The sequence below is a fragment of the Balaenoptera musculus genome, chromosome 2, assembly GCF_009873245.2.
Source record: "Balaenoptera musculus isolate JJ_BM4_2016_0621 chromosome 2, mBalMus1.pri.v3, whole genome shotgun sequence".
NCBI lineage: Eukaryota > Metazoa > Chordata > Mammalia > Artiodactyla > Balaenopteridae > Balaenoptera > Balaenoptera musculus.
In genome coordinates, this window is record NC_045786.1 from 36,374,415 (window position 1) to 36,401,298 (window position 26,884).

General features: G+C 53.0%; 1 protein-coding gene across 2 annotated transcripts in view; it reads left to right on the forward strand.

Annotated features, from left to right (window-relative positions):
- The window catches only part of AP3B2 (adaptor related protein complex 3 subunit beta 2), a 31,821-nt gene extending 8,292 nt beyond the window's left edge, over positions 1-23,529 (forward strand). The window contains exons 2-26 of one of the 2 annotated variants that reach the window (XM_036845091.1): positions 524-599; positions 736-810; positions 1,104-1,199; positions 6,511-6,671; positions 6,948-7,014; positions 7,114-7,296; positions 7,404-7,687; positions 7,928-7,982; positions 8,338-8,409; positions 9,851-9,913; positions 10,268-10,400; positions 10,679-10,788; positions 11,429-11,605; positions 14,832-15,018; positions 16,528-16,646; positions 17,127-17,235; positions 17,621-17,744; positions 18,122-18,305; positions 18,450-18,510; positions 18,843-18,949; positions 19,152-19,380; positions 19,800-19,884; positions 20,134-20,231; positions 22,865-23,003; positions 23,105-23,529. In XM_036845091.1, coding sequence (XP_036700986.1) covers positions 524-599; positions 736-810; positions 1,104-1,199; positions 6,511-6,671; positions 6,948-7,014; positions 7,114-7,296; positions 7,404-7,687; positions 7,928-7,982; positions 8,338-8,409; positions 9,851-9,913; positions 10,268-10,400; positions 10,679-10,788; positions 11,429-11,605; positions 14,832-15,018; positions 16,528-16,646; positions 17,127-17,235; positions 17,621-17,744; positions 18,122-18,305; positions 18,450-18,510; positions 18,843-18,949; positions 19,152-19,380; positions 19,800-19,884; positions 20,134-20,231; positions 22,865-23,003; positions 23,105-23,255 — 3,145 coding nt within the window. In that variant the 3' untranslated portion in view covers positions 23,256-23,529. Of the gene's footprint in view, positions 1-523; positions 600-735; positions 811-1,103; positions 1,200-5,479; positions 5,554-6,510; positions 6,672-6,947; positions 7,015-7,113; positions 7,297-7,403; positions 7,688-7,927; positions 7,983-8,337; positions 8,410-9,850; positions 9,914-10,267; positions 10,401-10,678; positions 10,789-11,428; positions 11,606-14,831; positions 15,019-16,527; positions 16,647-17,126; positions 17,236-17,620; positions 17,745-18,121; positions 18,306-18,449; positions 18,511-18,842; positions 18,950-19,151; positions 19,381-19,799; positions 19,885-20,133; positions 20,232-22,864; positions 23,004-23,104 lie in introns of those variants that run through there. The other variant, XM_036845092.1, reaches the window with a different exon arrangement.
- The last annotated feature ends 3,355 nt before the right edge of the window (positions 23,530-26,884 follow it).

Sequence of the window (26,884 nt, forward strand, 5' to 3'; positions counted from 1 at the left end):
CAAGGTGTCAGCAGTGCCATGCTCCATCTGAAACCTGTAGGGGAATCCTTCCTTGCCCCTTTCTAGCTTCTGGTAGTTTGGCAATCGTTGATGTTCACTGACTTGTAGAGGGATCACTCCAATCCTCTGTCTTCACAAGACGTTCTCCCTGCATCTCTCTCTTCACAAGGCCATCTTCTTAAAGAACACCAGACATATTGAATTAGGGACCAACCCTACTCCAGTATTACCCCATCCTAATTACAGCTGAAACAATTCTATTTCCAGATAAGGTCACATTCTGGGTACTTGGGGTTAGGACTTCAACATATCTTTTATGAGGGGGACACAACTCAGCCCATAACACTGGCTGGCCCACATGCTCCTTGAGACCCTAAGTCCCCTGATGTGTATTTTACCACCTTCCCTTCTGGTCGAGTCCTGCTTTCCCTGCCCAGGTCCCTTCTTTCTGCCTGGATCCTACTGATTGATAGCCCCACCCCCACTGCTGTGCTCTCAGCTGACCTCTTGTGTCTCCCACCAGGCATGATGACCTGAAGGAGATGCTGGACACCAACAAGGATTCCCTCAAGCTGGAGGCCATGAAGAGGATTGTGGCGGTGAGGGGGGAAGGAGGGGCCTCCCTTGGGCGAGGGGCCTGGGGGTCAAAGAGCAGCTCTCCTTGGCTCCTTGTGGACCTTCCCCTAATGACAGCTGGCATCCTTCTTCTCCCCCTACCTTGACCCCACCACCCAGATGATTGCCCGGGGAAAGAATGCCTCAGACCTGTTTCCTGCCGTGGTGAAGAACGTGGCCTGTAAGAACATAGAGGTGCGTGCTACACGGTGAGGGGGTCTCTCACGCCCACCTCCACAAGGAATAAACTGGAGCTGGTTGGGGGTGAGGAAGGGAACAATCCAGGCCGTGGGGGGGGGCCAATCTGCTCAGAATGTTCCTGGTCTAGGAAAAGACACCATCTAGATGTCCCTGAACTAGATGTGGATCAGAGCAAAGGAGCCAGGGTACACCCAGGATGCTTTCCCCATGGACCACAGCCAGCTGGGGTGATGACATCTCATGGGGTGGGGGCACCAGTCCCTGCTGAGAAACCCACTCCCCCCCAGGTGAAGAAGCTTGTCTACGTGTACCTGGTGCGCTATGCTGAGGAGCAGCAAGACCTAGCCCTGCTGTCTATCTCCACCTTCCAACGCGGCCTAAAGGTCAGAGGTCTCCGTTTGCCTCCCTGGGGTCTGGGCCTTGTGGGTGCTGTATTGGAGGAGTGAACCCAGGGAGAGGTCTGAGCATGGGGGGACAGGCTCTGGAGGCCTTTTCCTACCTGCCTAAAGTTGGGAGAGTCAGAGGAGGCTGTGATGATGGCTGCCTCAAACGTGAACCACTTGAGCCCCTGACATTGGCCCTCACCCCCATTGATGTAAAGGGATTGAGGCCCACAGCCAGGCAGAAGTCTGCCTTCTTAGGACAGGGTTGTGTGCGGGGAGCTGCTGACCTGGATTCCTCACCTCTGGGTGTCGGAGCCTTGGCACTGGCAGGTTCACCTGGTCTGGGTATCTGTGGAGAACAATGGCTTTGGAACCTTTTCACCTGGAACTGGGTAAGGAGGACAAAAGGGTTTATTGAAAACAAATGAGCTCCATGGAGAGGAAAACCACAAAGTTCACCAAGCAGGAGAGCAGCCTCAGATGTGGAGACTGGGTTCCACGGTCAGCACAGAGAACATAAAGATAAGACCATTCCATTTTCAATAAGTTCAATACAGCCAATGATTCCTTGAGCATTGGAACAAATTGATTCCTCTGTTTAGCACCAGAAGAAGTAGTTGACTTGTCTCAGATGCCCCAGTGTATGTAAAATATCCACCTTTAAAGACCTAGATCACATTTGTTGTGGTGAAATGCTCTTTGAGGCAGGCAGAAATTGAAATCACCCAAGGGAAGGGACAGTGGGAAGATTCAAGTCCCTTAGAATTCAGTGGAGGGACTTCCCTGGTGGCGCAGTGGTTAAGAATCCACCTGACAGTGCAGGGGACACGGGTTCGATCCCTAGTCCAGGAGGATCCCACATGCCGCGGAGCAACTAAGCCTGTGCACCACAACTACTGAGCCCACATGCCACAACTACTGAAGCCGGCATGCCTAGAGCCCATGCTCCACAACAAGAGGAGCCACCGCAATGAGAAGCCCGCACACCGCAAGGAAGAGTAGCCCCCACTCGCCACAACTAGAGAAAGCCCGCGCGCAGCGGCGAAGACCCAACGCAGCCATTAATTAATTAATTAAAAAATAATGCAGTGGAGGCTGAATCCCCCCACACTATTTAGACTGAATATTCTCACCTTTTGTTTTGTATATTAAATGCAGGCATGATAGTCTCCACTGGGTGGTTTTCTGGCTAGGATAAGATTTCTCCTGGGTAAAGAAGGCAACATCACTGCTGTTCTATTCTCTCTCCAATCAGACTCTGCAGCTCTGATTACAGCCATTAACTCCTCTAGTCTTTCCACACGTTTAGTTCAAATTCCTGTGAGAGGGACTCTGAAAGGTCCAGCTCATCTTTTCATGTTCAGCTGATGCTGTAGGCTGTTGAGCAGACTGAGAGTTGACTGCCAAAACCCGGGGCGCGCGTGCCCCTGGTTCAATCTGCTCTGGCCAGCAGGAGGGGATGACGGAGTCTGCTTCTCTGAGGTGGGGCAGAAAGCATGGGCACTTGCATATACCATTCTTTCATTCAGCAAACACTTGGGTATTTCTATGCCAAACACTGTGCTAGGTTATTTTTAAAAGTCAAAACCAGGACTTCCCTGGCGGTCCAGTGGTTAAGACTTCGCCGCGCTCCCAGTGTAGGGGGCACAGGTTCGATCCCTGGTTGCGGAAGATCCCACATGCCAGGTGGCATGGCCAAAAAGAAGTCAAAACCATACAATCTATTTCTCAGAGTGGCTTGACTCGGGGTTAAATCATTTTTTAAGAAACATTCTGGAAATTTTGCACAGATTTTTACATTGACCTGAGTTTCTACAGTCTGCCCCTTTTCCCTTTTTGGAAAACCAGAGCTCATTTAGTCCATCTCAATGCAATGATTTCTCTAGAACAGTGGTCAGCAAACTTTTCTGTATACTGCCAGGTGATAGTAGTTTAGGCTGTGCAAGCCGTCCAGTCTCAACCACGCAACTGCTCGATTTTGCCCTTGTAGTATGAAAACAGCCATAAATGAGTGGGCATGGCTGGGTTTGCATACATTTTTATTTATAAAAAGGGCAGAAGACAGATTTGGCCTGGGGACTGTAGTGTGCCAACCTTTGCTCCAGGACATCTCTGACAGGTCATCTCCAGTGATACAGACCTCACTCCTTCATAAGGCAACTTGCTGCATCTTAAGACAACTACAACTGGTTTTTGTTTTTGTTTTTGTTTTTATTGAAGTATAGTTGATTTACAATGTTATATTAGCTTCAGGTGTACAACATATTAATTCGATATTTTTGTAGATTATACTCCATTTAAAGTTATTATAAAATATTAGCTATATTCCCTGGGCTGTACAATATATCCTTTCAGCTTATTTAGTTTATACATAGTAGTTTGTACCTCTTAATCCCCTACCCCCTGTTGATTCTCTCCCCCCCTCCCCCGGTAATGACTAGTTTGTTCTCTGTATCTATGAGCTGTTTCTGTTCTGTCATACTCATTCCTTTGTTTTATGTTTTAGATTCCACATGTAAATGAAAACATACCCAGGATGTATACCCAGGAGTGGGATTGCTGGATCATATGAAAGTTATATTTAAACATTTTTGAGGAACCTGCATACTGTTCTCCATAGTGGCTGCACCAATGTACATTCCCACCAACAGTGCACGAGGGCTCCCTTTTCTCCACACCCTCTCCAGCATTTGTTATTTGTTGTCTTTTTTTTTTTTTTTTTTTTTTTTATTTTTGGCTGTGTTGGGTCTTCGTTTCTGTGCGAGGGCTTTCTCTAGTTTTGGCAAGCGGGGGCCACTCTTCATCGTGGTGCGCGGGCCTCTCACTGTCGCGGCCTCTCTTGTTGCGGAGCACAGGCTCCAGATGCGCAGGCTCAGTAGTTGTGGCTCACGGGCCTAGTTGCTCCGCGGCATGTGGGATCTTCCCAGACCAGGGCTTGTACCCGTGTCCCCTGCATTAGCAGGCAGATTCTCAACCACTGCGCCACCAGGGAAGCCCGTTATTTGTTGTCTTTTTGATGATAGGCATTCTGACAGGTGTGGAGTGATTACAGCTTTTTTAAAACCATTATATTGTGTTGAAACCTCCATCGCCATAATTTTTAAAAATTTATTTCAGGCTCACAGAAGGCATAAAGAATAATATAATGAATATATACCCAGCACAAGAAATGAAAGATTTATCAAACAGCCAAAATCCCCTATGTATCTTCTCCTGCTTATTATTCATATACATGTATTTATTCTTTTATTACTTATTAATGTATTCCTAAATAATGTATAATATTGTTTTGTAAGCAGTATCTTATATGTGTTCCTCTAAAACTCACTTTCTTTTTGTTATTACTACTGTTAGGGAGGGCTTTCCTGCACATTAGAACCAGCCTTTTCTGTCAGCCCAGGCTGAGGCTGTGTTTGCTTTGCAGCCCACTAATGTTGGCTCAATTCAGACAAGCCTCCAGTTGGCAAACAGGTAATCTAGGTCTCCCTATATCCTGTCTTTATGCAATTGGTTCCTTGAATCTCCTATGAAACCCTACTATATTTCATTTTATAAGTTTAGCACAGGATCCAAGCCAGGGTGGGTGATTCTGAATATTAATTTTGTCCGCCTGATTTTGTGTCTTCCTCCAAGATGCTGATAAGCTATTCAGACCAGGGCAACAGACCATGAGTCCCATATATCATGCTTCCAGGATAACACTCATCTGTTAGTAAATCTTCCGCAAGTACCGCATTTTACCAAATTGTGGATCCACCTAACTGCAATCAGCTGGTATTTTCCCATCTTGTTAGGAAGGATTTTAACAGCAAAAAAGTTTCTTAACACCTTTCATGTGCAAAGGGCTGTGGTTATCCAGAGATAAAATAGACATGAATTCTGCTCTTAAAATGCTTACGTATTAAATGAAACAAAAGGCCTACATCAAAAATGGTAATCCAGGAAATGCCATGAGAGACTCCCACAAATGCTTTGCTGAAATCAAGATACATAGTGTTAATAGCTACCAGCCTAGTTACCCTAGCAAAAAGGAAAAGGGATTTTGGGGGATAACTTCCTGTGAATCCGTAATCATTTCCAAATAAAATGTTAAATAAAAAAGGAAAATAGGTTTTAGCAGTGGATGTGATATGATTTGACTCACAGACTCCTGCTTTTAAAATAAGTGCTTTGAAACCATCTGTTTAAAAATTAATTCCAGAATTAAAAAAATCCAGGGAAATCCAGGGATTACCATAATTTTCACCTGTAATTTTGTGGCTCTTCTCTTTCTCCATTTTAGAAAATCAGGGTAGCATCTACCCTTTAGTGTCCCAGCACCTCTCCCACTGTCCACCGTCCTCCAAGATTAACGGTAATTTACAGCTGCTGCTGCTTTTGTAATCTCCTGATTACAATACACTGTATCTAAGGCTCTTCTCAGGTGTCTATAGGATGCAATAAGAGCAAAGAGGAGGGGCTTACACACCTATTCTCTCTTTTTTTTTTAAAGCAATTAATAATGGTGTAATACCATTTTTGTTTCTTTACTTATTTAATTTTTAGCTGCATTGGGTCTTCGTTGCTGTGTGCGGGCTTTCTCTAGTTGCGACAAGCAGGGGCTACTCTTTCGTTGTGGTGCACGGGCTTGTTGCGGTGGCTTCTTCTGTTGTGGAGCTCGGGCTCTAGGCGCGCGGGCTTCAGTGGTTGTGGCTCACGGGCTCTAGAGCGCAGGCTCAGTAGTTGTGGCGCACAGGCTTAGTTGCTCCGCGGCATGTGGGATCTTCCCGGACCAGGGCTCGAACCCGTGTCCCCTGCATTGGCAGGCGGATTCTTAACCACAGCGCCACCAGGGAAGCCCCACACCTATTCTCTTTTAAACACTGTGGAGGAAGAGGAAGAAGAGCAGGTTTGAGAGGTTGCTGGGAGAGAGGACTGTAAGGATGAACTCTCAGAAAGGGAGACCAGTTTGCATTTGCTGGCAGTCCCCTCCAGCATAAACACAGACACCCTCCCCCTCCACACACTCCCCTAAGGAACAGGAGGTGTTTCAAGAACTTTAGGTGTTCTGAAAGTTTGCCATTCTTCCTGAGAGTGAAGCAGCCAATGCCACATACGTTCAGGTGTCAGATTTCTGCAGCAGGGCCAAGAGTCGGCGCCTTCAGGCAGCTACCCCCCAGGTACCCAGCACTAGCACATCATCCAAGCTCAAGAGAGGAGGCAGGGAAGCAGGAGCTGGTGGTGACTAGGGACAGTGAGTTCCACAGGTGTGGCCTCTGCCCTCAGGCCACCTGCTGCCCTTTCATGGCTCTGCCTCCACCTCTGCCCTTAGGACCCCAACCAGCTGATTCGTGCCAGCGCCCTCCGCGTCCTGTCTAGCATCCGTGTGCCCATCATTGTGCCCATCATGATGCTAGCCATCAAGGAAGCTGCCTCGGATATGTCGCCCTATGTGCGGAAGACAGCTGCCCACGCCATCCCCAAGCTCTACAGGTATACCCCAAGCCCCCACCCACCCCTGGCCTCTCCCAAGTCTTGCAGGCTGCTTTTGGTTTTGTTTCTGGTTTTTTTGTTTTGTTTTGTTTTGTTTTTCTCTTCAGATGATTCAGGGCAGTTTGGGGAACTGACAGAGTTGGAGGACATTGAAGGCAGTGGCTCACACCTCTTTATGAATAGGGTTGGGGTGAGGGAGGTTAGCACAGCTTGGGCGGATATTGGGAAGGCTGGAGATGGGGGAGGGGCAATCCCTCTCAACAGTTTCTCTCTCAGTTTGGATTCTGACCAGAAGGACCAGCTGATAGAGGTCATTGAGAAGCTTCTGGCGGACAAGACCACGGTGCGTATGTGGACACACAGGGACGGGTGGTGAAAAGGAGCCAGGCAGAGGCCCCTCTGTCCTTCTGTTCATGTGCTCTTGCCTCTGTCGGTTCCCCAGCTGGTGGCGGGCAGCGTGGTGATGGCCTTCGAGGAGGTGTGCCCAGAGCGCATCGACCTGATCCACAAGAACTACCGGAAACTCTGTAACCTGCTCATCGACGTGGAGGAGTGGGGCCAGGTGGTCATCATCAGCATGCTCACCCGCTACGCCCGCACGCAGTTCCTGAGCCCCACCCAGAACGTGAGTGGCCCAGACCCCCAGGCGGGACCCCAACCCTCGCCCTAGCAGAGTGGATAGGCGGGTCTCCGGGAGGAGGTGCCCACTGTCCCGCCTGTCTCCCCCTCCAGGAGTCTCTGCTGGAGGAGAACCCCGAGAAAGCCTTCTATGGCTCCGAGGAGGACGAGGCCAAGGGCCCGGGGTCGGAGGCGGCGGCCTCCACGGCGCTGCCGGCCCGAAAGCCCTACGTCATGGACCCCGACCACCGGCTGCTGCTGCGCAACACAAAGCCGCTCCTGCAGAGCCGCAGCGCCGCCGTGGTCATGGCGGTGGCGCAGCTCTACTTCCACCTGGCGCCCAAGGCGGAGGTGGGCGTCATCGCCAAGGCCCTCGTGCGCCTGCTGCGCAGCCACAGGTGTGCGCCCGCCCCGCCCACGCCTGGGGGCCGGCTCGTCCCGCTTCCCCCCGGCCCAGAGCGCCTGACACCCTCCGCCCCAGCCCACCTGCTCCCCGCCCAGACCCCAGTCCTGCCCTCCTCCCGCTGGTGCCCTCTCCACACCGGTCCTTTCCTCCCTCCTATTCTGCCCACCTCCCTTCTCCCGACCTGCTGCCCCAGCCGAGGGGCCCAGGTACCTCTGACCCCTCCTCTCCGCAGCGAGGTGCAGTACGTGGTGCTCCAGAACGTGGCCACCATGTCCATCAAGCGCCGGGTGAGCAAGTGACCAAGGCCTGCCCTCGCAGTCCGAGGAGTGGCTTCTGCGGGGCTAGGGGTACTGGGGAAAGGCAGGATGGGGGGAATGCCCTGGCTGTGCAGAGTGTGGGAAGGAGAGACCCCAAATGCAGGTGGAGAAGCAGGGCCTGGATCCCGAGGGCCGCTGAGGGAGGAAAGCCTGATGCAGAAAGACCGGGTTAGATCTGAGGAGGAGGGAAGAATCAAGGACTAGAGGACAGTGAGGGGCAGGAAGGATGCTGGGTCCTGGGTCAGGAGAGGAGGAGGGGCGCTCTGGAGGAGAAGCAGGTCTCAGGCTGAGGTGGAGCTCCCTGGGGCTGCCTCTCTCGTGCCAGGGTATGTTTGAGCCGTACCTGAAGAGCTTCTACATCAGGTCCACCGACCCCACCCAGATCAAGATCCTGAAGGTGAGTGATGGACAGACGTGCCTGTGGACTTTCTGTCCCCCACCCCCATGACCCACTTGAATATCCACAGTGGCCACCTTGGTGCCTGCCTGTTTCAGGGGCTGAGCCCACTGTTGCTCCCGCCAGAAGTGTTTGCTCAGGAAGCCAGACTAATGAGAGTGGGGGGACAGGGTGAAGGGAGCTGCCCTTTGCCCAGTACCTGTTATACACCTGCCACTTTTCACATATGAAGTAATTTGATTTTCATAATCACCTCAGGAAGTGTACATTATCTCTATTTTATAAAAATGTAGACTTAGGGAGGTGAGGTAACTACCGAAGGTCAGGTCCGCTGACTCCCAATTCATACTTTCCCTTGGGACTTCCTTGGCGGTCCAGTGGTTAAGACTCCGTACTTCCAATTCAGGGGGCTCGGGTTCAATCTCTGGTCGGGGGACTAAGATCCCACATGCTGCGTGGCGCAGGCAAAAAAAAAAAAAAAAAAAAAAAATTTCATACTTTCCCCGCTGCAGTCTCTGTCTTCTACCTACAGTGTAATTACCCTCACACACCTACACCCTCAGGCTGTCGTGCAGACATACCCCCACAGAAAAGGCTGCAGGAGCCCATACCCACGTTCCATCCCTGCTCTGCCTCATTATTGAGTAACTTCCTTCAGCAACAGTTAATCCTCCTAACCCTTCTGAACACCTATTGTGTGTCTCACGGCTGGATCTAGGGGTATCTAGGGGTACAAGAGAGAACAAACCAATTAGGCACCCTGCCCTTGGGGAGCTTACAATCTAGCTGGGGTGAGGAGGAGACATTGGGCAGCTAATCACACAGCACAGGTAAAAATCCATTTGCGAAATAGGATGTAAAAGGAAAGTGCAGAGAGCTGTATGAGCATAAACAGGTGGACCTGATCTAGTCTGGTGTCAGGGAAGTTTTCCTTCAGGAGGGGAGGCTTGAGCGGAGGACTGAGACATGAACATGAATTCTCTAGGTAAATGCAGGGACAGGAATGGGAAGAGGTGCTCCACACAGAGGAAACAGCATATGCAAAGGCCAACAGGAGGGTTGTGACTAAAGACCTGTGTGACTGGGGCATAGAGGGTAAGGGGGAGAATGGTGGGAGATCAAGGACTTATAGACCATGGAAAGGATGTTGGTCTTTATCCTAAAAGCAACTGGAGGCTTTAAGTTTTCCTTGAAGGTAGAGAGGTGACATGATTATACTACAAGCATACTCTGTCAGGGAGTCCATTTAAGAAGCAAACTGGTCCTCCTGCATTTTGGATAAGTTTCATGATCTGTCAGTTCTCTCATCAATCTAAGGATGATGCAGGGCTGTCCTGCCTGAGGATTGTTTTCTGGTTGGTGAAGTGTGTGTTTGGAGCGAAGGTTTATGAAAGCACAGAAAGCCCACTGGCCACCCTGCCCATTTTCTGACTCCCTGCAGCTGGAAGTGTTGACTAACCTCGCCAATGAGACCAACATCCCTACTGTCCTACGGGAATTCCAGGTACGGGCCAGGGGCCAGCTTATAGTCAGAGAGGCCCACGAGACTTGTCCTGCAGCTCCTTGTGCTTAGTGAGAATCGACCTGGTGGGGCAAACCTTCTCTTAAAAGCCCAAAGTGGAGAAACTGTTATTTTACGTCCCCTCCCAATGCCTTCTACTGGCTTTGGGTTAGGGAATCACTGGGTGACGGGTGAGGCTGTCATTCCTTTTCCCAGAGTTTAGTCTCTGACATGATGAGTCATTGAATGAGGGGTAACAGCTTTCTGGAAGGTCACCCTCAAGCCTGCAGAGTCACTGCCGAGTCAAGTCTGAGGGATCACTACCTTCCGGGGGTCACTCTGTCGTGGTGTCCACAGACCTACATTCGCAGCATGGACAAGGACTTTGTGGCAGCCACGATCCAGGCCATTGGGCGCTGTGCAACTAACATAGGCCGAGTCCGTGACACCTGCCTCAACGGCCTGGTGCAGCTGCTGTCCAACCGTGATGGTCAGTGTTTGTCTGCATGTCCAACTTTGATGACTAGTGGGTGCTGCCTGCATGTCTGACTCTGATGGCCAGTGGGTATCCACCTGTCTGTCCAGGAACAATGTGTGTTCATCTGTCTGTCTGCCTCAATTAGTATCCAAGTGCTCCCACGTCTCTGAGGGCCACTGGAGAAGTACAGGGGGTTGAGGAACAGAGCCAAGGGGCTGGGGGCATTGCAGGTGTGCCTGTTCATTGTGTGTGGTCATCTGACTGTCCCGGGCTCTTTTCCTGTCCCACAGAGCTCGTGGTCGCAGAGTCAGTGGTCGTCATTAAGAAGCTGCTGCAGATGCAGCCAGCACAGCACGGAGAGATCATCAAACACTTGGCAAAGCTCACAGACAACATCCAGGTCAGGGAGTGACCCCGTTTCCTTTCCCAACCCAATGTCCTCCCCATGATTTTAAGACCCTATAATTAAACACTAGCCTTAATAAAAAATCAACTTCCAAACCTTCCCTACTGGCTCGAAAGGTCTTCAGGTGGGAGGAGGGGAAAGATGAGACCATGTGACCCTGGTTCTCCTTCCCTTTGGGGATCCCTTGCTGAGCTCCAGCCTGTACCACCACTCAGGTTTTCTCTAAAGTTCTGGCCGAGGGTGGCCAATTGACTAGTCCTGTGTTTTTGTGTCACACTGCCAAGTTGAAACATTCAAGCAAAGGCATTCCTGAAGATTCAGGGAGAATAACAAGGCAGTAAAGCATTGAGGGTACAATGGATCCAGAAAATCAGTCTTTTATACTAAACTGTGACTGAATTTGGGGCTTGAAGGCTCTGCCCATGCTAATGAAACCCTAGGGAAGAGGGGAGATGCTGCCCGGGAAATACCCAACCTTTAATCTCTCTCCCATCACCTCCCACCCCCATTTCCAGAGAAGCCCACGATACAACAGGCCAGCACAGATGGGAGGAGTGCCGATTCCCTGGCAGACCAGGTGCCCACCCACATTCCCACGTTTACCCCAGACCTGACTCCTCTCCCACACCCACAGGTGCCCATGGCCCGAGCCAGCATCCTGTGGCTCATTGGCGAGTACTGTGAGCACGTCCCCAGGATTGCACCCGACGTCCTGAGAAAAATGGCCAAGTCCTTCACAGCCGAGGAGGACATCGTCAAGCTGCAGGTCATCAACCTGGCAGCCAAGCTCTACCTGACCAACTCTAAGCAGGTACAGATTGAGAGATGCCTCCTAAAACACTCTGGGCCCCAGAAACAGCCCAGACAGTATTCTGTGGGCCCTCACCAGGTAGGCATGAACTTCAGCACCTCTTTTTTTTTTTGTCACTTTTTTTTCTTTTTTGTATTTTATTTTACTTCTATTAATTTTTATTGGAGTATAGTTGATTTACAATATTGTGTTAGTTTCTGCTGTACAGGACGGTGATTCAGTTGTACATATATCAGCACCTTTTTCTGAAGGGGGAGTTCAGGACAGGTGTCTGGTCTGCCCAGGTGACCAGTGTTCCCCAGTGTCCACAGCTACTCCAGGGCCCCAAGGGCCTAGTAGGGATGGTGACCACTGTTGAAGAGGCTCTTCTATGGGGCTGTGACTTCCAGTCTGGCAGTGGGTGTGTCCCTACCTGCTGCCTTTGGAACACTGGGGCCAGGGGGAGGGCCCAGCAGTGATAGGCACTGATGGGAGAATATGTGTCCCAGGAGATGTGGTCTCTGCTTCCTCCCAAAGCTTGGTGATGCTTCGCCAGTCTATGCCGGGGATGAGAGGGCAAGTCTCTGCGCAGGCTTGGGTGGTATTGGCAGCCATTGCCATTCCTAAGGTGAAAGGTTATGAGAGGCACCATAGCCAAGGACATGGCTCAACTAAGCTGGAATATCAGGATATTAAAAACCTCTTGAGTGTCCAGCATCCTCTGAGATGGTCCCACGAGATTCTGCTAAAAACAAAGTGTAATGTGCAGAGCTTCTCAAGGTACTGGGGACACCAAGCACCCTGACAGTTCCCACACTCAGTTAAGTGAGGCAGGGGTTGGCAAACTACCGCCCATGGGCCAAGTCTGGCCTGCTGCCTGTTGTTGTAGATACAATTTTATTGGGACGCAGCCACGTTCATTCATTTGTTTATTGTCCGTCGATGTTGTCACTGCGATAGAGTCCATATGGCCTGCAAAGCCTGAAATAGTTACTCACGCCCTTTATAGATAGAGCTTGCCAACCCTTGGAGCAAAGCATCTGGGCCATACCCTGTAGATTGTGACATCCCTGCTGGCCTGAAGGTGGCCTCTTTGCCATCCCATGGAGTCTTTGGATGGTGGCACTTGTGCGTCTTCTGTGGCTCCTTTGATCCACGGTGGCTAGAGTGGGCCCCAGGGCTGCAAGCTGGGGAGGCAGGGCCATCACATGCTGGGACTCTTGTCAGGAGCTGGAAAGGACAGCAGTTGTGTAGAAGCAATGAGGGGCTGGATCTGTGGGTGTCAGTATTGTGGGAGAAGCAGATTGGAGACAGAGAAGTTACAGGGAACACCACTGGAAGCCTTCAAACAAATATATGTGTGCCTCCTTTATTCAAATGGGAGGAAGGAGCAGGTGGGAGGAACATTTGAATAGATGAAGCAGCCTGGGTGGGTAGCCACCCGGGTAGAGGGGGCGTCTGAAAGGCTCAGGACTGAGCCAGAGTGGTGCTGTTGGCATGTTTTCATTAGCCTGGGTGCGCTCACGTGGCATTTCCCCAAGTTGTCACTGTTAGCTACATGCACATTTATTCATGAATTTATTTAACATGCATTTCCCGAGTACCCACTATGCCTGGCACTGAGCTGTGTCCTGGGGTGATGACAGTGAGCGAGACATGTTTACTGGCCTGCAAGTGCTCATAGCCAAGTAGAGGAAACAGCACAAAATGCAGAGCAATAAGGGCTGTAGTCAGGGTTGTCACAGAGAGCTGTGGGTGTATATATAGCTGAACGCCTCTCCTAGGCTGGACACAGGGGTCCCAGCCCCCATCAGGCCACCCAGAGTAGGCTGTTCAGGCAAATGGAACCTCCAGGCACCCTTTACCCTAAGGCCAGTCCTTCCAGGCATAGGCCCCTTAGAATGGTTCTTTGACTCAATAAAGGGAGCTTTCCTCCTTTCTACCCTCCCTATCTTTCTCTCTTCTTTCTTCTCAGCCTGTTCTGGGAGTGGTGGAGGAAGGGGAATTCTTGGCACACTAAGAGGGAGGTGGCCTGGATGTGTCCATGTCCATCCTGGCAAAACAGCAATGATACTTCCCCCATCCCAGTACCAAGGGTGACATTCTGGACCTGCCACAAGGCCACAACAATCCCAGCCATCCCTCCCACCTGCTGAGCCATCCATTGCATGCCAGATTCCGGCCCAGGCTGAGGCCAAGGAGATGAGGGTCCAGGCCTGGATGCAGCACTGACTGGCTCCTTAACCTGGGAAAAGTCACTTAATGACTCTGATTCTCCTCTGTAGATGGGGGCAGTAGCGCCCACCTCTCAGAAGGGTTATGGAGTTTACATGAGGTAGTGAAGCACCTAGCACAGTATTTGGCACCAGAAGGCACTCCATAAATGGTGGCTACCACTGTCATTTTGTGACAGGTTAGACTAGGTCAGGATCAGGGCAGAAATTGAGATTTGGGGTCCTGGGATATGGCTGCCTTGACTGCAGGCTGTGAACCCCATATGACTTCAGCAAACCCATAGGCAGCTGCAGTTTGCTCTGACCTCATTAGGACCTTCCAGGGAGGATTATGGCCTCTGAGACCCCTGGGCTGCTCAGAATCTACTCAGAATCTACTATGTGGGTCAATGGGGCATGAGGGCAGCCCCTGCCAGGGGGATTCCTATGTGTTCCCCCTTTCTCTTTTTATCACCTAGTTCCCCCCAGGTGATGGAGCCTAGAAACTGTGAGGTCTAGCAGAATGTTCCAGACCTTCACTCACTCTGGCACCTCAGGGTGGAGAGATTGGCCCAGCCTGGACTAGGTGGGGTAGGAGTGGGCCTAGGGCAGTGGGGACCACACACCTGAGGAAGAATGGCACCCAGGGCCAACAGGGAGGTTTCCAAAAGGGCAAGCTCTTTTGCTGGCCAAGTCAGTTGTCAGAGTTGGCGTTGGGAGTCAGGGCTGGGGAGGTGGGAGAAAATGCAGGGTTTGGCGCAATGACAGGTTGGGAGGGAAAGTCATGTGGAGGCAGCAGTGCTTGGAGCTGTTGGCCAAAAGAATCTGGTGCATGGACTTCCCTGGCGGTCCAATGGTTAAGACTCCGCACTTCCACTGCAGGGGACACAGGTTCGATCCCTGGTCGGGGAGCCAAGATCCCACAAGCCACGAGGCATGGCAAAAAAAAAAAAAAAAAAAAAAAGAATCTGGTTCAGAGACCTCCTGTGTCCCCACCCTCTGTGATGGCTGCTGACCCACTTCTTGTCCCCCAGACCAAGCTGCTGACCCAGTATGTGCTGAGTCTGGCCAAGTATGACCAGAATTACGATATCCGAGACCGAGCACGCTTCACTCGGCAGCTCATCGTCCCTTCGGAGCAGGGTGGGGCCCTCAGCCGTCATGCCAAGAAGCTCTTCCTGGCACCCAAACCAGCCCCAGTCTTGGAGTCATCCTTCAAAGGTGGGAGCTGAAATCAAGAGTAACCTTCCTGGGGGAAGGGGAGAATTGGCCAGCAACCCGGTCCCAGCCCTTCCCTCTGAGGTCTCAGTCTCAGCCAGGTACCAGCCTTCGGTGGGCAGGACTTCTGGAGAAACGCCAGTCCTGTGCCCCTGGCCCAACCCTTTGCCCATCCTGCAGCATCCAGGGCTTGCTCTTTCACCCGCTCACAACCACCACCAGCATCAACTCACCTGAGTCTCTGCCCTCCCAGGCAGGATGGGCTTCTGGTTTCTCTCCTCTAGGGCTCCCCTTTCCATCCTACTCCCTGAGCAGGCACTGTATGTATCAAGATTTTACCTACCAAGGGCCCAGGAAGGCAGGAAGTAGAACTCCATACAAAGGACAGCTGTAGGGACTTCCCTGGCGGTCCAATGGTTAAGACTTTGCCTTCCAATGCAGGGGGTACAGGTTCGATCCCTGGTTGGGGAGCTAAGATCCCACATGCCTCGCGGCCAAAAAACCAAAACATAAAACAGAAACAATGTTGTAACAAATTCAATAAAGACTTTAAAAATGGTCCATGTCAAAAAAATCTTAAAAAAACAAAAACAAAGGAGAGGTGTATGTTTGTAAGTGTCCTGAGAAAGCGGCTGCCAGCCCTCACTGGGCTGTCACTGGAGGTCAGCCCAAACCCCCAGCCCCAGGCCCGCTGCCTTGCCTCTTCTCTCGGTCTGGTCTCCCGTGACAAGGGCTCTGAGAGACGCAGGAAGGGGAGGGTCCCCCAGCTGACTCTCTGGACCCAGGAACCTACTCAGGAGGGGAACTTCCTTCACAAAGCTTGGTTCTCCTGCGTGTCTTTTTGTTCTGCTTTAGCTTTCCCTGGACCACAGGAGCAAGGAGATTCTGAGGGATGGGGCAGATGTGAAAACCTCCCAGGAAGAAGGGGAACGGTCCCTTTCTCCTCCCTAACACCATCCCCACTTACAAGTCTCTGGGTTGCCCTCCTCTGGCTCTGACTCCCTCCTGCTCGCATTTGGACTCACCCCCTCCCCACGGAGTCCCCAGCCTGACCAGACACACCTCCCTGCCCTTTGACCCAGCCTGGCCAGCCTCTTACTCATAGTTGCTACCCTCGCCCCAAGTAGGCCTCCTTCCTGAGCCTGGCTGTGCAGCAGCACCACCCCCGTTACCCTGGGAGAGAAGCCACACCCGCATCTCTGCTTCCCCAGCAGGCACCAGGGCAAACAGGCAGCAGCAGCTCTGGGCCCAGAAGCCCCTCCTGCCCTCCTCTGTGGTCCCAGCTCCCCCCACCCCTCAGCCCTTGCTCTAGTCAGCCATACAGTCTTTTTTCCAGCATGTGGGCCTGGAGATTCAGTCAGGGCAGAAGAGCCATTAGGGGACACGTCCACCCCTCTCTTCTGTCTAGCTAGGGAGTTCCCACCGGAATCGCCACCCAGCCCCACCTAGGAAACAACTCCCAGGGCATTTCCTCACTGCCACTACTGACTTGATCTCTCACCCCGTCCCCAGACCGGGACCACTTCCAGCTGGGCTCACTGTCCCACCTGCTCAATGCCAAGGCCACGGGCTACCAGGAGCTCCCAGACTGGCCAGAAGAAGCCCCGGACCCATCTGTGCGCAATGTGGAGGTCAGCAGGGGTGGAGGGTGGAGCTGTGTGTGGGGAAGGACAGACAGCAGGGAGCCCTGGGAGTGCCAGCCCGGCCCTCCTGACACTCTCCCCGCACGCAGGAAGAAGATCTCTCCCTTGTTGAGACCCATGTGGGCCTGTTGGGCGAATACACCAAGGTCCCCCCGCCCTGTGTGCTGTGTGCCCTCTGCTCCGTGTGCAGTGCTCTCGCCCAGCCTGCGCTGCCCCCGCCCCTCCCCCTTGTATGCTGCACCCCTGTGCCTTCCCTACACTCTGTTCCTTCCTGCTGGCAGTGCCACTCTGTGAGTGCCTCCCCTCCATGGACAGGGTCCCTTCCCTCCCCCCATTATTCCCTCTTGGGGACAGGACCAGGCGGGGCCCCGAGAAGAGCTAGGGTGAAAGATAAGAGGGGCTTGTGCTTTCCTTCCCCCTCCCCATCCATGATTTAATGACTCCCCGCCCCCACCCCACAATCTCCAGGTACCTGAATGGACCAAGTGCTCAAACAGGGAGAAGAGGAAGGAGAAGGAGAAACCCTTCTACTCAGACTCTGAGGGAGAGTCAGGGCCCACAGAGTCCGCAGACAGCGGTGAGGAGATGGGCAGAGCTGGGGCCCTGTGCTCCTGCCTGTGTGTGTGCCTTGTGGCTGACTATCTGGTGCACGTGTGTGCTCCTGTATTAGATGGTCATGTGTCCAAGGGGGTGTGCACCTCCTTGTGTGCACCTGTATGTGTGCTTATGCACTTGAGGATTGCACGTCCCAGATGTGTGTGTGCTTGTGTAGGTCTTCTATCCATACGGGTCCATCTGTGTTCCAGTTGGTCTGGTTGGCGTCTGGGGCCGGGAGCAGGTCGGGGGGTTGCGGGGAGAAGAGGTGAGTTTGCTGCTTCAGTGCAGAGTCTGAAGCTGGGTGCCCAGGGCTCCCCGGGAGGCCTGCACACAAGGGAGGGAAGCCTGAGACAGTCCTTCCACAGACCCTGAGTCCGAGAGTGAATCGGACAGTAAGAGCAGCAGTGAGAGCGGCTCTGGGGAGTCCAGCAGTGAGTCTGACAACAAAGGCCAGGATGAGGACGAGGAGAAAGGGAGGAGCAGTGAGAGGTAAGATGACTGGGCGTCTTCAAGGCTCCCCCTTGGAAACGAAGGGCTGACCCTCAGCCTTAGCCAGTCTCCTAAGAGCCCCTGAGCCTCCTCATGAGCCGGTGGGGCCTACAGACCCCCTGGTCTGCTCACGTGATGGCTGCAGGAGATCTCTGCGTGGGGCGCAGCATGAAGAAGCAGTCAGGGAAGGGGCCCGAGCTGGCACAGGCCGGTCTAAAGCTCTCACTGCGACCCAGGCATAGGAGCTCAGGTGTGGAGTCCACTGGCCCAGGCTGCCCACCCTCACCCCCAGTGTTCAAGGCTTTCCCTGCTCTTCTGTGAGGCAAGAAGGGGTCATCCAGGCTGGGCCCAAGCCCTGTTTGCCCCCTTTCCTCCAGTGAGCATAGTGAGGAGGAAGGTAAGAAGAGGAAGATGAAGAAGAGGAAGAAGGTGCCAGAGGGACAAGAAGGCGGCTCATCCTCAGATGAGGGCAGTGATTCCAGCAGCAGCTCGTCAGAGTCTGAGATGACATCAGAGACAGAGGAGGAGCAGGTGGAACCTGCCTCCTGGAGAAAAAAAACAGTGAGCGCCTTGGGGCAGAAAGGGGATGGGCGTATGGACCGGGGCCCTCCCCACCCTCTGGGCCAGGCCCAGGCATCTCCCCATAACCCAACCCCGGGCCAGGGTACTCCCCTTCCTCACTCACATCCCACTTTTCTCTTCCAGCCTCCCAGCAGCAAAAGTGCCCCTGCAGCCAAGGAGATCTCTCTGCTTGATCTAGAGGACTGTGAGTTTGGGTGGTAGAAGTCACAGGGGGAAGGAGGCCTGGGGAGTATGACTTAGGAAGGGCCATGGGCGCTCTGGGCTAGGTTCCTCGGGGGTTTGGGGTGGGAGGAGCAGACAGAATACATCTTTGGGCCTGAGAGGGCCGCAGGACATCCTCTCCAGGTGTGGGGCTGGGGTCAAGGATGGCTGTCTCCGCGGAGCCGCCAGGCTGCCACGTGCCTCACTGTCCGTGGTGCTGAGCCGTCTGCTCCCTAAGCCTTGGGCTCCTGCTCGATCCAAGCCAATTCCACTTTGCCTCTCCCTCGTCATAATGTTTCCCATATACTCCCACAGTCACCCCTCCCAGTGTCCAGCCTGTGTCTCCCCCCACGGTTGTGTCCACCAGCCTGGCTGCTGACCTGGAGGGCCTGACGCTCACAGACTCCCCCCTGGTGCCCTCGGTGAGTGGGATGGGGAGGGACAGGGCTGGGGCAGGGACACATCTCTGTGCTGCATCCTATGGTATGGATTTGTGTGAAGGGGGTGTGATGGAGGGGATGGCTTTGAGCCTCCGTTGCTGTGACCACAAGTAGGGACAAGGCTGGGATGGGCTCTCGCCTTGTTGTTCATTTCCATACTTCCCTTCCTCCTCCTCCCCTCCAGCTGCTGAGTCCAGTGTTGGGTGTCGGGAGACAGGAGCTGCTGCACCGCGTAGCTGGAGAGGGGCTGGCTGTGGACTATACCTTCAGCCGCCAACCTTTCTCTGGGGACCCCCACATGGTGGCTGTGCACATCCACTTCTCCAACAGCTCTGATACCCCCATCAAGGGCCTACATGTGGGCACCCCCAAACTGCCCGCTGGCATCAGCATCCAGGAATTTCCTGAAATCGGTGCGGAAGGGCCTGGGACGTGGTGGAGAAGGAGGCTCCTGGGTGGAGTTGGTCTTTCTGTGGTTTCTGAAGCCCCCCCCTCTGTGCCAGGCCAGGGTCTAGGCTATGGGGGTATGGAGATGGCATCTAACACAATCCATGGACAAGACAGACTAGGAAATGAGCAAGTCAGTATCAGGGCAAGAGGTGCTTGAGCCTTGGTGGTTTCAGCACTGACTTAAATGGGGTGAGGGTGAGTGGGGGAAGGGTGTTTACATTTCAGGAGAAACTCAGGAACAGTTTCTCCAGGGGCTCAGAAAGCCAGGATTCCATAAAGGAATGGTCAGCTCTGGAAGTGGAGGGGAGAAGGGGTCAGGGTTCCAGACCTGTCAGGTGATGCTGTCTTTCTCTTCCCCTTTCCCTGCCTCACACTGCTGCAGAGTCCCTGGCACCCGGAGAATCTGCCACTGCTGTCATGGGCATTAATTTCTGTGACTCGACCCAGGCGGCCAACTTCCAGCTGTGGTATGTTTCCAACTCATGGAGGAGTAGGAGGATGGCTAGGGAGAGGTGGGGTCAAAATAAACTGGAGCTGGAGGTGGTGTTAGGTGGGGCTACATCATGATCTGGTGTGTCTGGAAGGCATCCCAAGACCTCAGGTCTCTTACCTCCCTCTTCTGCTGCCTCCAAGCCCTCCCTTCAGACACAGTGCGAGGTGAGGGGAGAGATGCTGGCCTCACTCCCTCTCCCTCTGTCTCCTCCTACCCTTCCCAGCACCCAAACCCGACAGTTCTACGTCTCCATTCAGCCACCTGTTGGGGAGCTGATGGCCCCTGTGTTCATGAGTGAAAATGAGTTCAAGAAGGAACAGGGTGAGTGTTCCCTGGAGGTGGGCAGGGAGGGTGCTCAGGACCATCCACTGGGGCTCATTCAGCTCCACCATACAGTCATGCTGAGGGAGCCTCAGCTCCTGCAGATGGAGGGAGGCCTCACAGCTTGTGGCTCCAGCAGAGGCTTCACAGAGCCTGGGACACTTCAGTGAGGCTCTGGAGACAGTCTCAACTCAGCCAGGCAGAAAATTCTAGGCCAGAATTCCAGCTGGGGGAAACATTATGAGTAAGTGTTAGTGAAAATTTACAGGAAGAAAGGAGGGGAGCAGTTTGCTTTAGGGCATAGGAGTCCTTAGCAATGGTGAGTAGTGAAAACAAAGCTGAAAATATGTTTGGTCTAGTTTCTGGAAGCCTTGAACGCGATACTAAAGGATTTCGGTCCTAAAATTTCAGAGCTGGAAGGGGTCACAGAGGTTATTGGGTCCAACTCCATTGTTAGAGAGGTAAGGACTGTAGATTTCATTTTCCTAGCAGTAGAGGAGCCATTGAAGTTTTTTGAGCAAAGACAGGGCCAGGTTCAGACTTCTGCTTCAGAAGGAGAAATCTGGCAACATTTACAGCTAGGACTGGAATTGAGAGAATCTGCAGCAGGAAAAAGAGGCAGAACAGCGTAAGTGGGAGGCAACATGGGGCTCCATGAATCCTGGCTTTAAGTTCTGAACCTGCCACTTGCTTGGTATGTGACCTTGGACTAAATTGTGTGCCTAGTTATAAGGCTATTGCAATAGATCTGATGAGAGATGGTGAGGACCAGGATTAGAACTACAGCAAAAAGAATGAGAGGCTGAGGTGGGGGAGAGGGAAGCCATGGGCATTTGCCTTAAGAAAGCGGAGAGGGAGACATATAAGCTGGCTCTAGAATGTCTGGCTTAGATAGTAGGGAGAATGGCAGTGCCGTTCACCTAGACCAGGGGTTGGCCAACTTTTTCTGTAATGGGTCATAAAGCAAATGTTTTAGGCTTTCTGGGTCATGTGATCTCTGCTGCAATTTGCCGTTGTAACCCAAGAACAGCCACGTGTAATACATAAATGAATGAGTGTGGCTGCATTCCAATAAAATTCTATTTATGGACACAAATTTGAATTTCATATAATCTTCATGTGTCATGAAATATCTATCTTTGATTTTTCCCCCAGCACTTAAAAAATATTAAAAAAAAAACAAACCACTGTGAGCCATGCAGGTGGTAGGTTGTATTTGGCCTTCAGGCTGTAATTTGCCAAACCCCTGATCTGGAAGAAGGAAGAATGGATTGGGCAAGGGAAAGGGGGGACGATCTTGGACAGTTTTGGAGAGGCTGCTTTTGAAATACATTTGGGAAATTCAGGAAGAGGTGTTTAATATGCAACTGAAAATATGGGTCTGTGCCCAGGAAACACTTCTAGGCCGGAGTCAGAAGCATAGAGGTGATAATTGAAGTGAATATGAGTGAGATCACCCTGGGAGAGAGATGGGTGGGAAGATAAGAAGGTCAAAGACCTTGCTTGAGGAAAACCTGCTTTCTTCAGGAGAAAAAGGAGGGGAGGGAAAAGAGAAGGAAGAGTGAGAGGTGGGAGGAGAACCACGAGAGATGAGGAGGTTGAAGAGTGCCTTGGATGGTCTGCAGGCCAAGATGACCAAAGACCTTCAGATCCAGCAGATAGGAGGCTGCTGCCAACATCAGAGAGAGCGGGTCATCGCAGAAGGGGGGCAGAGGCCAATTGCAGTGGGTTGAGGGAGACCAGGGCTTGGGGAAATGGAGTCCTCTTTGGAGGACCTTGGCGGTCATTGGGGAGGGAGACACAGCACTAGCATGATGACGTATCTTGTTTCTAGAGAGGACTTCTTAGGAACGAGGAGACTTGATATGGAGAGACTAAAGGTACAGGGACAAGAAAATGTCACTAGTTAGGAACGGAGGGCATGAAAGCGACAGGAGAGGGATGTCCGTTCTGAAAAGGAGGAGAAGAATGGCGGAAGTAGCAGAAGGAGGAGAGAGAGGCTGAGGAGAAGGTGGGCAGGAGGGCAGACGGAGGAGCTCGCATGGCTGGGAAGAGCGTGTGAGTGGAGAGGAGAGGTCAGACCCGTAGAGTGAGGGTTTCTTGGGACGCTGTGAGTGCTTGGGGACGCGACGAGTCCTGGACAGGTTTGGAGCTGTTGCCACATGTGAAATTAGGGGTCCACCTGTGAGGGCTGCATGTGACAACTGGACTCTGGCCTGTCGGGTGAGTACCAGCAGCAGCCACCAGTGATCTCTTTGTGAGGACGCAGCCTCCAGGAGCTGGGAGAGAGCTGCACCTGGGTTGGAGGGCCAACCAGGAAAGACTGAAAGGTGGAGGAAACCTCTGAGTACTGACTGGCCACTCCCAAGGGGCTGGTGGCCCAGATGTCTGACCATGGGGAAGCACCCAGTCAGTTTCTGCTCAGCAGTATGGATAGAGCCCTGGGTGGGGTGGGAGGCTGACCAAGGCTCCCTGAGGGAGGGCCAGGTCCAAGAGGGAAGGAGCCCCTCCTCAAGACTGGTAAGGGAGATTCAGACCTGCCCCACCTGAGTAGAACCTGGTGAGGGTGCTCAGTGGGCGGACCCAGTGGTACCCACCGTGACCTTTGCCCTCATCATATCCTCTGCCCCCAGGAAAGCTGACGGGCATGAATGAGATCACAGAGAAGCTCACGCTGCCAGACACCTGTCGGAGTGACCACGTTGTGGTGCAGAAAGTGACTGCCACTGCCAACCTGGGTCGTGTCCCTTGTGGGACATCTGATGAGTATAGGTACTGACCACCAGCAGGGGGACGAGATGGGCTCTTGGTCCTGATTTGAAGGAGGGGCCCCATGCCTCAGGGTTGAGCTCATTCCTCTACCCCCACCTCAGGTTTGCAGGGAGGACGCTGACCAGCGGGAGCCTGGTCCTGCTGACCCTGGACGCCCAGCCCACTGGAGCTGCCCAGCTGACAGTCAACAGTGAGAAGATGGTGATCGGCACCATGCTGGTGAAGGACGTGGTACAGGCTCTGACCCAGTGAGCCTAAGTGCTGTGACCTCTTTGACCGTCACTTGTCCCTCCCTCGTGACATCTAGGCTGTTAGCCTCTCTGTCTCTTTCTTTCTCTCTCTCATATCAGACTCCTCATTCCAGATAGCATCCGGGGGTCCTCTCTCTCTCTGGTCATGACCAGGCTCCCTCCCAATTCTCCTCCCCGTGGGTTCCTTAGTGACCTGTGCAGAGGGAGATGGCAGGGCTCCATTCAGTCCTCCCAGCTTTGTGTAGCTATTTATGTGGCAAAATCTCAATAAAATGTCTTCTCCCTAGATGCTGGCTCACCTTTCCTTTCTTCTGGGTTCTGCCTAAGGGGGTTGGCGGGGGGGCGGGGGAAGAGCTCCGAAGAGTGACTGTGTTTGACCCTTGTGAATGATCACCACTGACCTTCCAGGGGAGGCTGTGACTGACTCTCAGAGGTGACTCTGGTTGGACCCCCAAGATGACCATCTTCAAGTCTTCAGGCATCTCTGTGTAAGAGACATCTGATCGGGGATGGGGAGGTCAAGCTGGAAGAACTCCCTGGTCCTTTTTTATGAGCCTCTGCAAAGATGCCTCTTCGACATCTGGCAGTCCCTTTTGGTTCCCCTCATGGGCCCTTGGGAAGGAGAACTCATAATGTGGGGAATTCCCAAACGTAGGTGCAAGGTTCAAAATATGTCAACTACATCTAGATATGGGGCCTAGAGCCCCACCTAGCTGGGGAGATGACCCACCTGGCCATCTTGGAGAAGGAAGAACAGGAGATGGAGACCCGTGCTTCTCAAACTGCCGTCCATCAGATCACCTGGGGGTTTGTTATGCAGATTCAGATGGGTAGGTCTGAGGTGGGGCCTGAGATTCTGCATTTCTAACAAGATGTCAGCAACTGATGCTGTTGCTCCATGGACACACGTGAGTGGTGAGGATGTAGAGCCTCCACACCTGGGACAAGCCTTCTAGGGGTGGCAGTGAGGGTCAGGGCCCCTCCCTGATACCTTTCCTGGTGAGGAAAGAGGCTGAGCAGCAGTGGTTCCTAAAGGCGTAAAAGGTGTTCCATTAGCATGTGTTGTGCCAAAAGAAAAAAGTTTGTAATCATGTAAATTCAGGAACCGTGGATTGGAGTACAGGAAGTTTATTTCCCACAGGCCTTCTCAGAGCCTTTATTATGCTAATGTGCATTGTGACCCCCACCCCCACCCCACCACTCCTTCTAAGAAGGGCTACAGCTCACAGTGTTACCCCTACTTGGTTTTGACCTTGGGATGCCTTTGTCCCAGGACACCTTGATTGACTGTGTTACAGGATGCACACTCCAGTGATAGTTTGAGACGTGGTGCCTCAGCCCTGATCCTCCATAACCAAGACTCTAGTTTCTTGACCACACCTCCCCACAGCCCTGTCACTGAGCAAGTCTGCTTAGAGAAAGACAGGGTGAAGCAGGTGTGGCCCTCTTCTCAGGGAAGGAGAACAAAGGCAGTGCCAGGGGACAGCCCTGCCTCCGACTCCGGGGACTTGCTGGGCTCTGTGGCACCAGACAGCAGCTGGGGCCGCTGCTTCACTGAGAGCCTTGGGGCCCCAAAGTCTCCCTGGGATCACTGTTTTTGTCGCTGCAGGTTCTGAGATGGGACTGATCCACCAGTCATGGGTCACTCGAACAGAGGACTTGTTCTCACTTGTGTCTCTTAACCAGTACTGCCTGCAACAGAAGAAAGAAGGTGGGAGAGATTTTCTAAGGAATTAGAACAAGGACCATCAGAGAATTCTATTTTTAAAAAATTTATTTATTTATTTATTTTTGGCTGCGTTGGGTCTTTGTTGCCGCGCGCGGGCTTTCTCTAGTGGCGGCGAGCGGGGGCTACTCTTCGTTGTGGTGTGCGGGCTTCTTATTGCAGTGGCTTCCCTTGTTGCGGAGCACGGGCTCTAGGCGTGCGAGCTTCAGTAGTTGTGGCGTGCGGGCTAATCAGTTGTGGCTCATGGGTTCTAGAGCGCAGGCTCAGTACTTGTGGCGCATGGGCTTAGTTGCTCCGCGGCATGTGGGATCTTCCAGGACCAGGGCTCGAACCCGTGTCCCCTGCTTTGGCAGGCAGATTCTTAACCACTGCGCCACGAGGGAAATCCATCATCAGAGAATTCCTTACCAACCGGGACTTTGCAGCAAAGGCCCCAGAGTGGATTCTGTAGGAACCAGAAGTATATACGGCATGAACTCTAACATCCCTCAAGGAGCTTACAGCCCAGTTTCCCAGAACCTCTTGGAAAGGGCACCAGGATCTCCAACCCTGAGTGAGAGTCCAGAGCACGGGAACCTTAGTCACAGCCCTGTGTTGGTTTCTCTGGAACGTGTCCCAGGCTGTGGGGTTAGCAATAACAACCCTTCTTAAGAAAATGATTCTCGTGCGTGGGACTGTCTCAGGGGAGAGGCAGGAGGCAGGAGAGCGAGGTGTAAGTAGGGAGAGTCCGAGTCAGCAGCTGGTCGGGAGAAGGAGCCCAGCTGGGAAGCCTGGAACTGCGGAAGCAGGCAGAAGTAGCAATCTTCAACCCAGGACGGGGAAGGGACCCCATTCTCTTCTAGGGAATGGTCTGCGGGGAGAAAACCTCAGTCAGAGGGGAAGGGAGAGTAGCTGCCCCAGCCTCAGCCCAGCCCAGCCCATATCTTCCTGGACTCTAGGTCCATGGCTGAACTTTCCACAGCCCTGCCACGTCGGCATCCCCAAGTGAGTCTCTGCAGGGATAAGACAGGGCCTGCCCGGAACACACTGGTGAAAACAGATCAGACATACAGGACCTGAGGGGGACCTCACTTCTCTCCAGAACATTCTTCTTTCCAACCCATATCATAGCCTGTGTTTTCTCACTGATCCAAGTCTCTGCCACTGTGGTCACAGGCCTCCTGGATCTTAATGTGTCCCATGAGGAGCATTGAGGGGCAACCATGGAGCTGTGGGATTCATGTGGGGCCCAGGACCTCAGAGCAGACTAGGAAGGGCTCTTAGGGCTCTGCTGGTGCACAGGGAGGGTTCGGGGGAGGGGGCCAGAAATGGACAGAAGCACGGGGACTGGCACTGAGGCAGAATGTGCCCCCGGCAAGGGTCAGGTAGAGCATTAGTGAGGACCCAGGAGGTCCAGGTGTGGTCTGAGCCTGACCACAGGCCTGGACAGGTCAGAGGACAAGGAACACAGCGAGGGGCTGAGAACAGGAGCCCAGTCCAGGACGGCTTCAAGGTGGTGCTCCAGCAAATGGCTAAAGGGAATGGCTTCAGTTTTTGGCCAGGTTGCTGTAGCTGGCTAGCTGCAATGACTGGGGAACAGATCCATCTAGGGATACTAAGGAAGCCACTACAAGGACCCCGAGTGGGCGGCATTAGCTGTGCCCGTGCCTGAACCCCCCAGCCTGTCAGCCCCAGGGCAAGCCCCTGGCCTAGTTCAGTACCTTCTGCTGGGCATCTTGAAGGTCACCTCTCAGCATAGCCTGCAGATCAAAGGGATGGGTGTTGGGTATGTAACTTGCTGTGACAGGATTTTCCCTGGCCTTACTGGGCAAAGAAGGAAAAATAGGAAAGTTCTGGACCCCCCCCCCTCCCCCCCCCCCAAGACCTGGCTCCTGGACAGCCAGGATCCTCACCACCAATTTCTT